At 34.1% G+C, this 17,666-nt stretch overlaps 1 protein-coding gene across 1 annotated transcript in view; it reads right to left on the bottom strand.

The window, feature by feature from the left end:
* The window catches only part of LOC106882902 (poly(ADP-ribose) glycohydrolase), a 48,621-nt gene extending 35,324 nt beyond the window's left edge, over window positions 1-13,297 (bottom strand). Inside the window, exons 1-8 of the mRNA XM_089353116.1 lie at window positions 13,190-13,297; window positions 10,692-10,786; window positions 9,127-9,238; window positions 7,218-7,240; window positions 6,207-6,288; window positions 5,566-5,695; window positions 3,331-3,429; window positions 268-396 (exon numbers count right to left, since the gene is read on the bottom strand). Coding sequence (XP_089209242.1) covers window positions 268-396; window positions 3,331-3,429; window positions 5,566-5,695; window positions 6,207-6,288; window positions 7,218-7,240; window positions 9,127-9,238; window positions 10,692-10,786; window positions 13,190-13,215 — 696 coding nt within the window. The 5' untranslated portion in view covers window positions 13,216-13,297. The remainder of the gene's footprint in view (window positions 1-267; window positions 397-3,330; window positions 3,430-5,565; window positions 5,696-6,206; window positions 6,289-7,217; window positions 7,241-9,126; window positions 9,239-10,691; window positions 10,787-13,189) is intronic.
* Between the last annotated feature and the right edge of the window lie 4,369 nt (window positions 13,298-17,666).

The raw sequence follows: 17,666 nt of genomic DNA, 5'->3' as shown, positions 1-17,666 counted from the left end.
AGACAATTGAAATCTTTAACCTGAAAGCTTAGTATTAGATAGGCTTTGCATTATTTTCTCTAACAGGAACTGAATTGAGTATTTCCAGCTAACAAAACACTAAATTCAAGATTACTCTAGAATTAAATTAAAGTTTTACTTTAAAAAACAAACGGGATTGAAACTCATGATTTCTGTGAGAACATTACAACAGTTTCTTCATAACTAAGTGAAAAGGGTTTAAACTAAAATGGTTTAGTTGAAGTTTGAGATAAAACAAATACAAACTTGTTTTTCAACAACACATTCACTTTGTATGGAACACGGCATCTTAACATGGTTCTCATCCCAGCAGTCTATGAGGTTTCCTGAACTAGGTTTAGGAAGGATATCATCTTTTCCAGAGTCATAGCCATCCTAAATGAAATAAAAAAGTAATAATAATAAATATTTATTAACATTTTTTATTAATCTATATATTCTGCTTGTTCCTTTGCCCGTTATACATTAGTTAGTTAGAGAGGTGGTGGTGGAATGAGTGAGAGGTGGAGTAAGTGAGAGAGAGGGAGGAGTGAAGAAAGAAGAGAAGAAAAAGTAGAGAAAGGTGATTACTTTTAATACACTTAGTCCAAATGGTCACATGGTCAGCTGAAGGTAGAGGCGAAGACAGAAAAAGACAAGAAAAAAGAGGGAGAGAGAAGTGTTAACTATGTGCAGTGGGGTGAGGAAGGAATATTTATTACATGGTTAAAAAATTAGTTGAAGGTAGATAGACAGATGGACAGGGGAGGCAGTTATATTGAGAGAGAAGGAAGCAGATAGCAGTGGTGGTGGAGGCGGTGGTGGTGGTGGTGGTGTGGTGATATTGAAAAGTATTTTTTTTATTGAACAAATTTTTTTTTATAGCGACCATCGCATACACATAAGTGCAATTATTTATTAAGAATAAAAGTTTAGAATGGTACAACAATGCACTATAGAACAAAAAATGGACTATATACCTGTTGTAATTTGGTTATATTTCTATAGTGCATTGTTGTACCATTCTAAACTTTTATTCTTTACAAACAATACACAATGCTTCAAGCAAACTACAATACTCTCCTAATTATTTATTGTCAGCTTGCTTAAAAAATTGATATTTGTTTATAAGGGTTAATCTAGCCGCAACTCTGGATTCACAAGAAACACCATTGCAAAGCTGCCCACGGAAGGATAGACAGATATAGAGCACAGATCAGAGAGGAACAGCAAGAAGATATGATAAAAAGAGGAAAAAGACAACACCGACATAGACATGAGGAAATGAATGTAGACGAACATCAAGAATATTTTAAGAATGCTAAATTATGAATACTATAAAAATGCAAATCATCCTTTCTTTCTTAAATAGATCCTCTTAATTTTTTCCATTCAGTGGAATTTACATGAGTCTTACTAGTAATAATGAATCGCTCAATAGCAAAATGGATACAGTTGGTTTAACATCAACATTTATCCACCACATTCACAGAGGTTTTAGCAATTAATGAAATACAATTGTGGTGCTGAATTGAGAGTGTATAAACCTGGCACTCCATTGGTTACAACAATGTGGGTTCCAGTTGATCCAATCAATGGAAACAGCCTGCTTGTGAAATTAACGTGTAAATGGCTGAGCATTCCACAGACACACATACCCTTAAGACAGTTCTCAGGGAGTTCAGCGTGGCACAAAATGTGACAAGACTGGCCCTTTGAAATACAGGTACTACTCATTTTTGCCAGATGAGTGAACTGGAGCAACATGAAATAAAGTATCTTGCTCATGAACACAACATGCCACCAGTAATTGAACTCACGACCTTATGATCATGAGCCAAATATTTTAACCACTAAACCATTGGTATATTTAAATATTATCCCAAACAGTTGCTGGATATTCATGGGGGTCTGTGGTCAAGTACAAACAACATAATTTATTCAGATAATGAAACAGCACTTCTCTAGTTAAACCTGAATTATATTAATTACTTACAAAAGAACAAAACCCTGGAATTTTGTTGCTGCTAGCTGCAAAACAGCAAATCTAAATATGTCTGACTTCTGTTGTTAAGATAAAAGGGAATGACTTGAGGGAGCTTTAGCAGCTAACTGTAGCAGGGCAAATGATCATGTAGAAGTTCACTTATTGGTTAGCAAAGTTCTGGGTTTATAAGAGAAGAGAAATGAAATACGATGCAGTTCAAGAAAGCATGAGCAATGTAAATAAAATGAAAAAGTTACAATCAGGAATTGTACAGATGCTACAACACTTACCACAAACATTTATCATATTGATTCTTTAAGACTAGGCACAAGGGTAACATTTACAGGTCAGTGGTAATCTCAGTTGAACTGACCCCAGTGAACAATTAGGTATTGATCAAGAAAGAATTAAAGATAAAGCAGATACCAGCTAATTTGGAAACTAAACACTGTAGTGTATTTAACCTGACACTATAATGTTTTCAGGTTATTACATTTTCAGTTATTAAATTCATTTTCAGGTTATCAACTTCATTTTGCTGGTGGCACGTAAAAACACCCACTACACTCTCGGAGTGGTTGGCGTTAGGAAGGGCATCCAGCTGTAGAAACTCTGCCAAATCAGATTGGAGCCTGGTGTCGCCTCCTGGTCCACCAGTCCTCAGTCAATCGTCCAACCCATGCTAGCATGGAAAGTGGACGTTAAACGATGATGATGTTGATTATGTTTTTATTGGAAATCAAAGTGAGCAAAATGCAATGTATGGGTCCTATGGAATTCATTGAGACAGGTTTTCTATAGGTGGATGTCCTTCCTGTCAACTAATCCTCACTTATCTCCAAGCAAAATAATACTTCCCCAAGGCCAGACATGTTTTTGCAGAAGATTGGAAATGACTGACACTGCTTGTATGACAGTGACACTCATTTACAACCATCATGTGACGTCAAGACAAGGAGATACAAACATATATTCACTTACAATTATATAACAGGCTTCTTTCAGTTTCCATCTACCAAATCCACTCACAGGGCTTTGGTCAGCCCGAGGCTATAGTAGAAGCCCAAGGTGTCACAGTGGAACTGAACTCAAGACCACATGGTTAGGAAGCAAGCTTCTCAACCCGAACCATGCCTGCACTTGTATGTCTGAGAAAAAGTTGGAATGAACATGGTTGAAACATGTTTTATCGTAGGACTACTTGAACAAAGCCAATGTTGGGCCAAGCAACAAACAATAACTAATTTACAGGAGCAATCAACTGAAAGTTCATTACCTTATTACTACACTGATATCAGTTTACTAGATCTAATGACTAAAAAAGAAACATAAAAAATACTTACAGGTAATGTAAACATAATATAATGTTCCTTATTTGTATTGGGGAAAAGTTCTGACCAAGGGGTTGGAGCACAATGCATTTTCTCAATTGGATAGGAATTCTGAAACACAAGGGTTAAAGAAAGTTTTTTTCCCAATCATAGATTTATATTAAGAAATCGCAAAACAGAATATAAACAAAAAGGATCATAATGATTAATTTAACCATTGGCTACTCATCAAATGTGGAGGCACAATGGCCCAGTGGTTAGGGCAGCGGACTCGCAGTCATAGGATCGCGGTTTCGATTCCCAGACCGGGCGTTGTGAGTGTTTTTTGAGCAAAAACACCTAAAGCTCCACGAGGCTCTGGCAGGGGATGGTGGCGAACCCTGCTGTACTCGTCCACCACAACTTTCTCTCACTCTTACTTCCTGTTTCTGTTGTGCCTGTAATTCAAAGGGTCAGCCTTGTCACACTGTGTCACGCTGAATATCCCCGAGAACTACGTTAAGGGTACACGTGTCTGTGGAGTGCTCTGCCACTTGCACGTTAATTTCACGAGCAAGCTGTTCTGTTGATCGAATCAACTGGAACCCTCGACGTCGTAAGCGACGAAGTGCCAACAGAAACTCATCAAATATATTTCCACAAGTTTTTTTTTCGTAAGGAATGTGGACTTTCTTATAAAATCAAAAATAGTTCAGCAGCCATCACTTTCATAAACATTTTTTTCATTCTCAGAACTGTCAAAGCAGGGAATAAACTCACCTAAGTCAGGAAACTGCATCCTTCAAAAATTCCATGCTCCCTGAAATTTACTGACACTATTCTTGACATGCCTATTCACCCTCTCCTCTTTATGGCTCTTATTGTCCACTTTACTTTCTTTTTGTGTCTTATTCTGTGTACTGTGCGTGAACTTATGACTATTATTGAATCTTCTAGTTGCCTTGTTGGTGTTTTCTCTCCCTTCATTTACTTTTTTCTGACAAATTATAGCATGTCTGAGTGCTGTATACAATGAGTTCATTATTATTAGACTCGAATTAAGATTGGTCTTATTCCTGACAGAATTTAAGCAGGTAGTAAGTTACTACATGTAACCCTAGATACCCCCATGATCTCAATATGCCGTCGAGTACTCAAAACCCTTCTCATGATCTTTCCTATTCTTCAGAGACAAACTTTTTGTAGAAGCTCAACAAAACATTCCATTCTGATCTTTAATCATTTGTCTATGTCATCATTCAGTCTCTAATGCAGCAATTATCACAGGTATAACCTTTATAAATTTCATGTTCCAAATCCTCACAATCATACATTTTAAAGAGGTTGTTTTTTTTCAACTTTTCATCTTCTTTCTTCCCAATCCTGGAATCAAATGGACATGATGGATCAATCAGTAAACAAATTTGATTTTCCTTGTCTATTATTGTAATATCTGGCTTGCTATGTTGTATCTTCTTATCCTTTTGAATTAGAAAATCCAACAAAATTTTGCATATTTCTGACTCAAGTACTCTTTCTATCCAGTGACTGTCCCATGTACTTCTTCCTTCAAACACCCATTTCTGACAAAGCTTCCAGTATAAAACTTCCACAGCTTGATCATATTATTTATATAAGTACATTGGCTTTACATTCGTATGTCGGTCAGTGTTTATCAGAATAGCACCTTAAGAAATAAAATAGGTTTTATTATTTATTTTTTTGTTGATCCAAGTCACTTCTCTCTCTTTGGCCTTCTGTGCTTCTTAAAAGCTAATACTTAGCTTCAGTTCTATGGTGTAAAGAAAATGGTAGATTAATCTGACTCATGATAAAACACCAGATGATCTGGTACTTGTTCCAATCAGATCTTCTAGTGAATTCATAATGTCTACAGTCATAAACCAGTTTCCTAATCACTTTACATTTTTGGTAATGTGATGTACCATTTTCCCTATGTTGATGGCTTTGAATTTGATAAATCTGAACAGGTAAAGACCATGGTGATAAACCAACGAAATTTTAAGAAAACCATACCAAAGTATTTCTTCATTGCCAAAGGTAATGCTTGATAAAGATTATCTAATTAAAACTGACGGTGAAACTAACATAGAAATGTTTTCAGAATGAATCATTAGAAACATAAAGCAATTGTACAACTTTATGAAGTTTTCTTGTTTAATGTGTTCATTAGTGAATTTCATTGCACTAAATATATTTGCTCTGTTATGCTAAAGAAAGTTAGAAATTAAGCAGACTATCTCTTACATTATGCTGAGGTTCATCATCATTCTCTTCCTGCACATCAAAATAACCTTGGACTGCATTGATTAATTTTGAGTCACTGGAGCTTGGTTGAGGGTTGGATGTAGAAGGATGTTCTATCATTTGTTGCTCTCTTCAAATAACAAAAGAATATAAGTATGACACTTACCAACCTAGAATGGGTGTGATAATATCAGACAATATAAAGATGATGTACTTTGATAAAAGTTATTCATATTTGTGTAAGCATATTTAAATAATATATATCTTAATCAAACAAATTTATTTTGACAAGCTACAAGGCCAATTTTCTATAAGAAGAGGTACAGTGGGTTTAATTAATTATTAATATATTAATAGAACTTGTCTTAACAGCCTTAAAGAGATGAACGGTAAAGCCAATTTTAGCTCTGAACAGAATGGCAATGAACTACTATTTCAGCCAAATGCACCATCTTAACTAAAATATTTCTAAGCATATAAGAAATATTACATTTAGAAGAGGGAAAATTATTTATCAAACACTAAGTAAACTCTTTAACATTTCAATAATGATGTAACAGTCAAATAAGGATTTTGAGATGATGCAAATAAGGTTTTGTACAATATCAAAATACAACTAAAATGAAAAATATTTTGCATACTCAAGGATGTCTTCAATTACATTAGTATTATCTATACAAAATGCTGTGTCATGCAGAGATTTCAAGGAAGACTGACTGTCAGCTAGAAATAAGAAAGAGATAAAACATTTAACAGTATCTAGCAATATAAACAACAATTTCCTTTAACCTTTTAGCATTTAGATTATTTTGTCAAATGAAATATTTATTTGTTCACATTGTTTTGAATTAATCATGTATTATCTTGTAGCATTGAGATTTTGATGATGTGATTGATTCCTTTTAAAATGGCTAGGTGTGAGAGGTTGGATTTGTCCAGTTTGAACATAAAACAGGTAGAATATTTGAGCAAAATGTGGCTAATTTAAATACTGAAAGTTTTTAAAATTCCATAAGCTGTTTTGTTTTACTTTTGTAGATCAGCAACAGAAGTTTTATTAATAGCAAAGTATAAACCAAAAATTATCTCAAAGATACAGTACTCAAGAACTGTTATTGGTGCTAAGCATAACTTGAGGTTAATGGTTAAAATTTTAAATCCTCTGATTATGAATTTTATCAGTAACAACATTATTCCTATGGTAGACCATGATCAAGATGGCTGAATAATGTCCATAGTATCAGATGCTCGTGCTTAGGAATTCAGCGAGAAAAAGTTTAATGACAGTTGTTTCTGACAGGACCCTACAGATGAGGTGCCTGAGGATTCTACCCTCAGAATAGTGAACATAGAAGATAGATGGGCAACATTATTTCATGACCCTTACAACCTCCTACAAAACACAGCAATAAAGACAGCATGCCACTAACAACCACTTCGTCCAGAAGTTTTAAGATGCAAAATATTCTAGCTTACTAATAATTGTCAATTTTCAACATTCTAATTTTACAAGAAAAATTAAATATTTTATTCTAAAAAAAGCTGTCTTATTACTCTGTAAGTAATTGTCTCTGATGACATTTAAAACTGTTATAACTGCTAAACATCATTCAAACGTTTTTAAGAAATAAAGTATTAGTAAATATACTCACTCAAGTCTTCATCCATTTGAATTCTTAAAAAGAAAAAAAAATTTTTTTTAAATATCCTGTTTAATCCTTTTGCATTCAGATTACTGTCAAATGTAATGAATACCATAAATCCTCGAGTATAATACGCAGGGGATTTTTAGGGGGCTGCACCTCTGAAAAACCTAAACCTTGTGTATAATACGCACCCCTTCTCTAACTTGAGTCAAGGAGGTCTATATAACGTCCTTGGTTTGTAAACGTATATACGGTAACGTCCTTTATTATTATTGTATATATAACATAATGCAGACATGTAGCTTTTCTGTGCACTTTGCAGAAGATAAAGAAATAACAGTAATAACGTCCGTGAAAAATAAATATTAAATAAACTGCCTTTACATATTTATCACTTAGAAAATATTTTACATTTTTAACCTCGTATATAGTACGCACTAGAAATTTTGACCTTTAAATTTTGGGAAAAAAGTGCGGATTATACTCGAGGATTTATGGTATTTATTCATTGTTTTTAATAATCTCATAGCTTTGAGAGCTCAATGATATGACTGATTATTTTTAGAATGACATTGAAGGGTCAGTGAAGAGATTTTAGCTGAACAAATCAACCCCAGCACCTATTTCTTAAAACCTGTTACTTATGCTACTGGTCTCTTTTGGTGAACCACTAAGTTTGGGGACAAAAACAGACTGACACAAGTAGTGGCAGAAAGAAAACACAAAGACATACACATGCACACACAAATATCATCATCTTCATCATCATCGTTTAACGTCCATTTTCCATGTTGGCATGGATTGGACAGTTTGACTGAGGTCTGGAGAGCCAGCAGCTGCACCAGGCTCTAATCTGATCTGGATGCCCTTCCTAATGCCAACCAACAAAATCAACAAGCCACAATCTCCGCTGGTTTGCTTGCTCGTCACCGCTCAACTCATGGACACAAGCAACGATTTCTTTACTGAATCGTTACTGGTGACGAAAAATGGTGCCTGTACATCAATATGAAGCAGCGTAAGGAATGGCTTAGCCCCGGTAAACAAACGACACTGCGTGTGAAACAAGATCTTCATCTATGTAAAACAATGTTGTGTGTATGGTGGGACTGGGAAGGGATTATCCATTACAAATCGCTTGAACGGAACCAAATGGTCAACATGGAATCTGTGTTCAACAGATGGAACAATTCAAGAGAAAAGACCTAATCGACAGCATGGAGTTCTTCTACTGCACGACAACGCCAGCCCTCATATTGCCAATATGGCCAAGGAAGCCATTCAAACGCATGGCTGGGAAGTGCTGCCACACTCGCTGTACTCTCCTGATTTGGCACCAATGGATTTTCACCTCTTTCGATCTCTTTCAAATGCTATGCACGGAGTTTCATTCAATACTGATACAGATTTGAGAGCTTGGTTGAATCAATTTTTCGAGTCAAAATCGGGGGATTTCTACCAACTTGTTGAACGTTGAGAAGAAGTTGTAAACAACAAGGGTGAATACATTATTGATTAATTAGTTGTTATTTTTTATTAAACCTTTTAAAAAATTTAAATTTAAAAAAACGGCAGGAACTTAGTTGCCAACCTAATAGTTTGCCAAGACAGAGCTAACATTCCTTAACACTGGAGCAGAAGTCATTGTCCAAAACAACAATTGTGCCACTTGGATTGAGATCAGCCAAATAGCAGAGATAAGTAGGGAATATATCCTTAAATGATTCTTACTGTAAAAGAGACTCTTAATTCTCATGGAAGCTAACTACTAAAGAAACAGTTGTAATCAGTTCCTAGACATTTTTCCATAAACTCAAACCAACATACAAGAATAAACGCATAGAAGTTATATAAATTTTTAAATAAAAGAAGAAAAAAAGAATGAGAAAAATAAATGGAATAGTAAAGGAATTACCTCTTTTCTCCCAACAAGTCATCACTTTCTGATAATTTATTATCCAGAATTGGTTGAGAATCAGTAACTTTTAGATCTTTATCATCACGTTTGAAGGAATCTTGCATTGTAGCTATGAAGTCAAAAATATATGAATATATATATTTCAAAATGTATGAGAGATATTCAATACAATATCCATTAGAAACATCTCAATGAATGTTTGTACATAACTATCAAATTGAAAATTACAGATTATCCTAGTAATGCTATTATTTTTATTTATTTTTATTAGCTAAACTGAAAATATTTTTCACTTCACTTCTGATATATTTTGAGATTAAAAACTACTGTATTTTCTCAATTTTAAGTAGCACTTAAAATTTGGTGTCAAATCTTGATGCAATATTATTTCCCTTCATATTCAAATTTGATACCAGTTTTGCCTCATGTATAAATTACACCCTAGTCTCTTCAGTTAAAATTAAGTATAAAATAGTGTTACATATACACTAGAAATTGCAATATACTTCCTTTTTTATAAATCTTATTTATTGATATAATTCTCCCTAAACTTTATTTTTTCCATAAGGAAGTAATAAATAACATCATCAGTCTCATCTGTTTCTCTCTCACCACACAGTTACAATAAATATGCAAATATTAGTAACTAATGTGACCCATGGAAATTCCATGGAACAAAACAAAATTAAGAGGAGTTATTGAAAAGGGAGAGATTTTCAAGGTGATGGAGAAGGTGGTTGTTAATGACTGTCTCACTTCTAACATCTCAAAGCTGATTGAAAGTGATTGGGCAGTAGCTGGAAGGGTCAAAGGAGTTGCTCTTTTGGGAACGGCATGCACTGAAGTGGATTTACAAAGACTATGGTAGGTTTTTGGAGGGAGAGAGAGAGAGAGAGACAGACAGACAGAAAGTTTGAAGAATTTGGCAAGTTCTAGGGTAGATTATTTGAGAGTGAAAGAGGGGACATTGTCAGGGCTCACTTCCTTGTCGGTTTGAAGCAACTAGACGTGCTTTCACAGAGGTGAATATGGCGAACCTGGTGGAATGAAGAGGGATAGTTCTGAAGGAGATTTAAGATTTACCAAGTGTGTGCAGGAGGCAAAGCAGGCAGCAAATGTAGGAGCTTTCTCAACAGCAATACTTCTTACAGAATTATCATGGCTGAGAAGTAGAAGGAATGAAGCTTCTTAGTAACCTTCACATCTCTGACATCCATGAAATCTGAAGAGTGGGGAACATTTAAACAAGGAAAAGCAAAAATATTACAACTTTATGAATTCAGCTTCATACAAATGTTAGTACTGACTCCAGTCACCACAAATATTAAAGAAACCAACATTATGGAGGTAATCAAGGGATAAACATAATTTTTTACAGAATACAAAGTCTGTTTTGTAACGGATATCAACTCAAGTATGATGATCGAGCAAAATTCATAGTGTTTAATTTTAAACCAAAATCACTGAACTGGATACATCAATGATCCTAGTTCAATGCTTCAATATCCTTGCCAAAATAAGGAAATAACTAGGAAATTTAAATGATTGACAATTACACATACCTTTGTGTCCAGGTGTTGATCTTTTATTGAATAGATCATCAAGCGTACATTGTTTTAGCTTTTTAGGGGAGGTCCCATGACTCATCATATGTAAACTAAAACACCAAAACAATAAAGAAAATAATATTAGAAATATACATCAGAATACATAACAACGAATGACTTCTATTATTTTGTAAGTGGGTGGTATTTAAGAGGGTTATAAAAATAATGTGATGGAATTGTATTGCATCAGTCTACAATGATTGACAAGCACCAGGGCTACATCATGGAAAGACTGGTTAGCTACAGGAAGAGTACCGGCTACAGAAATATTCATTCAAATACTGGATTTATTACAGAATACCTGAATATTCATTAATGAGTGCCTTAGGGTTGTACTCTTTTACTTTTTCACAAGGTTTTGAATGTAAATGATAATCATAAATATATGTAGAAAATTAAAGCCACAGAATTTCAAATTCTATAGAAACATTCTTTTTGAATTTTGTATCATTTCTCTAAGAATGTTTTCTCAATATTTTTAATTCAAATGATTACCTCGTAAATGTATTTCGTTTACATCTTAAGTGTAGAAATATTTTTGTTAGTATTTCCAATTACATTTTTATTGTTAAACAAATTGGAACAGCATTTCAATTTTTAAGAAAATGAAACAACAGAACACTAATACTTTCACAATATTGAATAAACATTACTTCCATTATTTTGCTTGGTTACTTGCAACAGTATTCATACGTTTTACAAATGTTCAAATTTATATTATTATTGTACCTTACAACCATAAACATACTGTCTTTTTACAGACATAATGTTATCATATATATGTGTGCGTGTGTATATATATATATATATATATATATATATATATATATATATATATAGAGTGTTCTTTCTTTCTTTTTAAGACGGTAGAGTGAGGCTTGGGGGAGATTTCCTTTTTTTCCCCTAGCAGGTATTGCGACCAGGTGGAGGTTCTCTCGTTGGGAAATGTTGGATTTGGTCTTTTAATCGAAAGCACTTTCGTTAGCTTAAGCACTGTCTTTCATAAAATGAAAAATAACGGGATAGTTATAACTGGAACATACTTGATTATTAGTCAGCTGGAACAGGGCTAACCTAGGCTCCAGCACTGTTGGATTTTCTTAAGATCATACGAAAGATATTCTACATAACACCCTCCTCAGAAACTAGGGTTAACATACATAGATGTCGAAATCGTAACAACTTTGAGGTTCAGTCGTTGGCTCTTATATATTGTTTTTAGTCAATATTTATTAAAGCTGGTAGTGTGTCTTCCGCTAGAAGAAGGGAGTGTCTTCAAATTTCAGGATTTAAAGAACGCAACTTTAATCGAAAGGAAACCCAAGTTATTCAGTAATGCCGAGGAAATGACGTATTGATTGGGAGATGATAGATAAGTTGGTATCTGTAAGGAACCATATCTATATTGCATAAACCGACATATAATAAAACAATAAGGTTTAAAATGTTTGTCAACACACATAGAAACTCAATGTAACATATTACAAATTAAAAGAGAACAATAAGCACGGGTAAGATAAACTTTGATATAAGGCTAATTTCTATTTGTATAAACATATGCAGATAGATAATGGATATATTCAATAAACTCTCTTAGATTTTATTAAATACAATTGCTTTGTTTGTGTGATTAGAGATAAATAAATGATGAGATACCGATAGTCGAGAAAAAAAGTATCAGGTTAAAGCATATACATTCTCTGAGAAATCGAAACCTATAAACATCCTCAGGTGCATTCGAAGAGGAAAACCACATTTTAAAGAAATTACATCGAAGAAATACGACCTGCTATTTCTTTATCATGGGATGGACATAAATTAATTAAACAATATGTAAAAGATCATATATTCTCTGTGATAGCTTCGTTTAACGAAAGATTCTATTGTATATCTTTCAAAAGCTCACACAAAGATTGTTTTTAACATAATACCTTGTGACAAGGAAACCACTGATGAATACCTCCAAACTTTGGTAAACATTCACTTACCGACTAATTTACTCCCAAATAGCTATCGATAATACAAAATTATTAGTAATACTTTTGAAGTATAATTATAAAAGAGCATTAATTTTTTATACTATAAAAAAATAATAATTTACTAAATTTATCTTTTATAAAAATAAAAATCTTGATAATATAATCTTGAATTTACTGCGGGTTTTCGACCTGCACGTCCTCTTCCGGTATCTGTACTGATCCATTCACCATGGTAAGTTAGATTGTCTCTTTAAATCGTTTACAATCGTCGTTTTTTAAAATATTTTTATAGGCTCAATTATGTTAGTTTTAATTGCTTAAGAATTTAACTTATTTAAAATTGAGATTTTCCGTTAAAATAATGGTAATAAGCTATATTTTTTAGTTTTATTTCTCATGTTGATGGCACTTGTCGCCATTTTAATGATGTGCATGTGTTGTATATATTTAATATTGATTCAAATTTGTACTCACTTCTTGGCAAATGCGACGTAATTCATTTTATATCTGAGCTAGTAGAGGTGCATTTCATATATCGTTGGTATTGAAAACAGCGGTATTAAATTCAGTATTCCTAAAAAACTATCAGTAAAATATTCTTTAATCAAGGAACGAAGTAAAAATAATTTCATTTCAAGAACACGTGGAATGTAACTTTGAATATTACCAAATTAACACTAATATGATTTTATACATGTTACAACATGGGTTGCTATACAGTATATAAATTGGAAAAAAATTATAATCATATGACTTGAAGTAGTTCAAGTTTTAATTCGGTATAATTGTTTACACCTACATTACATTTGCTTTGAAGTAAATGTTTAATTACACGGCATTCTTAGTGAAATATCTTTTGAAATAGTTTTCGGTTCCTGCCGACTTCTCAACATGTTGCACTTTATAACTTGCTTGTTTATGAACGGTATTTAAATAGAAGCACTACGCCTTTATTCATTAACTTTCAAATGCTTCTGAAGCGAAAACGTCATGTCCATTCCTTCGAGTTCGATATAAAACTTCTTAGTTTGTGAATATTAATTTCAAAAGCAGGCTGATTGAAAAGAACTTAGCACTTATTTTCAAACATCCATCTGGTGAATTCATTGTTGTGAATTTTATTTCAGGCTGAAAGCGCAGCTACAATACGTACCAGGAAATTCTTAACGAACCGTCTATTATGCAGAAAGCAGATGGTGAGTATATCATTTAAGATTACAGACCAACTAAACTTCTGAAACTGACCGATGAAAAATATTTCATTGTTTACAAGAAAGGTAATGTGGACAGTGTTCTAATAAGGGTACTGAGATGGGTTCAACATGGTTCTTTGATATAGACTTTCAGTACTGATGTAGCAGCTATGGTGATCTTTAATGTCAGGACTTAACCTATAGCTCTACACAATGGTTTTTTAACTTAGAACTTAATATATTTTCCCGAGACATCGAAAGGGCATCGGAAATGCCTGGCTTTAGCTGTAATTAGTGAGAATTGTTTCTTTTCATTTGTTCAGTTATGACTATTGAAGTTTTGCCCGTAGTGTATGGATCGGCTTCGAAACCACACTGCCTCGAATCTGGTTGCTATTTTATTCGTTTTTAGTGCGTTATATTACAAAGGGAGAAGCTTTGCCTTCCACCTCTCAGCATTTGTGTGTAAATTTTCTGGTCCATGCAATTGTGTATAGTGGTTGAATATCTTCGTTGAAACAGGACTCTATAATAGTGAGAAAACCTGCATACAGGTTAAAGGTAAATTGATTAAACAGAAAGAGCTGAAAGGCAATTCAGGATAGATGATAAAAGCTGTAGGGTAACTGTGCTTAATTTTAATATTCGACTTGTAGAAAAAGCCGGGATTTTTTTTTCCTTCCTCAATTCACTACCTTTGATGAAGTACTATCTTAGCTTTGTGTGCATAATTTTTGTGCTAGTTATGCGTAATATCGCCTTCTTGCTTTGTTCATATAACTTTATGCAGATATATTCACTTATAAGTATGAAGTTTTTTTTTTTTTATAAGGTTCCGTAATAAAAGTTGGCATTAAAAAACCACAAAATCATAAACGTATGTATTGTATACAAGTGAGTGGGGAGTTTTCCACTAGAACTTCACATTTCTCTTCAGCTATTTCCAATTAGGTTTAGTTTTGGGCGCAGACCAACTGTGTGGCACTTCTGGTTAATGTCTTCTGCTGTAGATATTTGGTAAGTAACATTTGAAAGAAGTTGTCGTGTTATGAGAGTTGTAGATGAGACTTGCCATCACACACGCTGTAGCCTTTGTTTTCATTCTTTTGAAAATATGCCAACCATGAAGAAATATTACTTTGCTTGGAAACAGGTGAGGGTTGGTGATAGGAAAAGCATCTGACCATAGACAATCTACCTGTGCAAGTATGAAATAGTAGGCATTAAATGATGATAAGGAATATAATAGTATAAATGCTATTTCGCCCCACATAGTCCTTTTTTTTAGGATATTATGTGGACCTTGTTTATAATAGCTACATTAATTACTTCATAAAATCGAGCTGCTATCGACAAATTCTTTAGTGGTTCCGAGAGTGTTGTGACAATGTTTTTATTTATTCACTTTTCATCTTTAATCTCCTTCCTTTGTTGATTATTACAAGATACCTATCTTAGTGTACTTTTGTAAGTCAATGAGGAAAATCAACTTGGGAGAAGTCCATCTCTTGAAATAGGTATTTCATCTTTTTGCCATATGCATACTATGCAATATTACCTGACTGGATGGGGCTCCGCTAGTTCTGTGCTAATTTTTTTCTGGTAGTGCATGTTCTTCATCTCTGGGCTATCATACAGGAGTGCAATAGTAAACGCATCCTTTTAGCCAAGTACTCCCACCCCCTATACATAACCACTACATTCCCAAATTAGTACACTTGGGCAAAGAATAATGCTTTGAACAAAATCTCCCACCTCCGTAAATCAGACCCAGCACTGCAACCCCTACAAGACCATCAGCTGATGAAGGATTCTTCCATGCATTACATGGCCTGATAGTTCTCTTGCTGCTCACACTTTAGCATTGAAACTGGCCATAACCAGCCTCACACTCCTACCTTACAATGTCATTCTCAAAGAATACAATTACATCATTGAAGATATGAGGTAGTGAATGATTAAGTCAAAATAATGTGAATGAATAAGCAATATATTTGACAATCCTTTTCATCGATCCCTTTGCCAGAGGAATTCCTACAAGCTTGGAGAGTCCTCTTCTTGTGATCGACGTTTCTGTATGCAGTTACTCGCATGGAAATGGCCTTTTTGCTGCCAACTTAATTGTCCAGCTGAAAAGAAGCTAAATTTCAAACAAATACCCTCCACACCATCATGATCACTATTCTGTATGTGTAATATTTAAGTAAGCAAGCATCGTTATAAATTTGTGTATGATCATTTCAGTAGTCATATATTGGGAAAATTCTATTCCTTGGTTTACCTTTTTAAAACCAGCTGGTCTTGTTGAGAAAAATGAAGGTGCATGTTGTCTGTCTAGTTGTTTTGTTAAATGTGGATCCTTTCTTGACTCTGTAAACTGCTATTTTTACTCCACAGTGTGTCTTAATCTTATGGCATATTGTGGCATTGGTGATACAATAGCTACATAAAATTACTTCATCTAATCGAACCTCTTGGAATGTTTATCCTAGTGGTTTCGCAACTGTTGTTACATGACTTTTACTTATATTTTCTTGTGATAATACTGAGTTCCCCGGGTGTGTTACCTCATAGACATGCAGCACACTGGACTCTAATCCTTTTGGGACCGCCTCCAGTTCTATGACATAAATTTGTTTTAATAAAATTCTTCATTATCTTAAAATTAACTAAACAAAAGCAGCTTATTTTATCAAAAATATGGCAACAAAAGGGTAAGACACCCATGTGCCAAGTGGTAGTGTAATAATAGGCAATTTTATTCCTTGGTATATCTTTTTAAAACCAGCTGGTCTTTAAGAAAAATGAAGGAGCATGTTCTCTGTTGAGTTATTTTGTTAAATGTCTATTTTGTAAAGCTGGAGCAGTCTGCTGCAAACATCTACAAGTCAAAATTCAAGCGTCCACACTCGAGACCATCACATACCAGGTGGTCTCTAGGCACTGTCATGGTATTAGCTGTCAGAATTGAAAGTAGAACTGACAAGGAACGTTACTGCTGGTTTGAGTTGATTCTTTGGCTACTGACTAGCCAGAGCTATCTATCTGTCTGTCTGTCTGTCTATCTCACTATCTCTCTCTCTATATCTATCTATCTATCTATCACTCGTTCACCTGTTTGTGTCCGTAGAATTTATCAAATTAGAAAACGCAAATTTAATATAAAAATATATTTTCTGAAATTGCAAATTATTTAAAATATAAAAATATAATTTTCAACAGAGAGAATTTATCTAAATAGAAAACAAATGAAGTTTGAAGTTAAAAAATAATAGGATCGACCACTCACGACTAGCTAGCGCGGACGCGCGACTGCGCGTTCGGGACCACTCTGCTTTAGTAGTACCCTTATACTCTGTGTGTTTTCAAACGCATGGATATAGGTGTCAAATTTGTTCCAATAACTTTCGAGTGATAGATAGAGAGAGAGACAGACAGACAGATAGCTCGCTCCGGCCAGTCATGGTATTAGCTGTCAGTAGCCAAAGAATCAACTCAAACCAGCAGTAACGTTCCTTGTCAGATTTTTCTACTTTCACTTCTGACAGCTAATACCATGACAGTGCCGGTCTCTAGTATGGACACATACATTTCTTAAGTATCTATAACTTTGGGGGTACTTTTTGGTTATCTCACCCCCATTAAAAAATTGGGTTATTTCCCTCCGTTTTACGAGAAATATCGGTACTTTGGTTATCTCCTTCAACTAAAAAAGTTGTTTAACCCTCAATAAAACAAAGAAAAATTAAACATTTTAC

Source organism: Octopus bimaculoides, chromosome 5, assembly GCF_046866305.1.
Source record: "Octopus bimaculoides isolate indiv1 chromosome 5, ASM4686630v1, whole genome shotgun sequence".
Taxonomy (NCBI): domain Eukaryota; kingdom Metazoa; phylum Mollusca; class Cephalopoda; order Octopoda; family Octopodidae; genus Octopus; species Octopus bimaculoides.
This window is presented reverse-complemented; position numbering and strand designations above follow the sequence as displayed.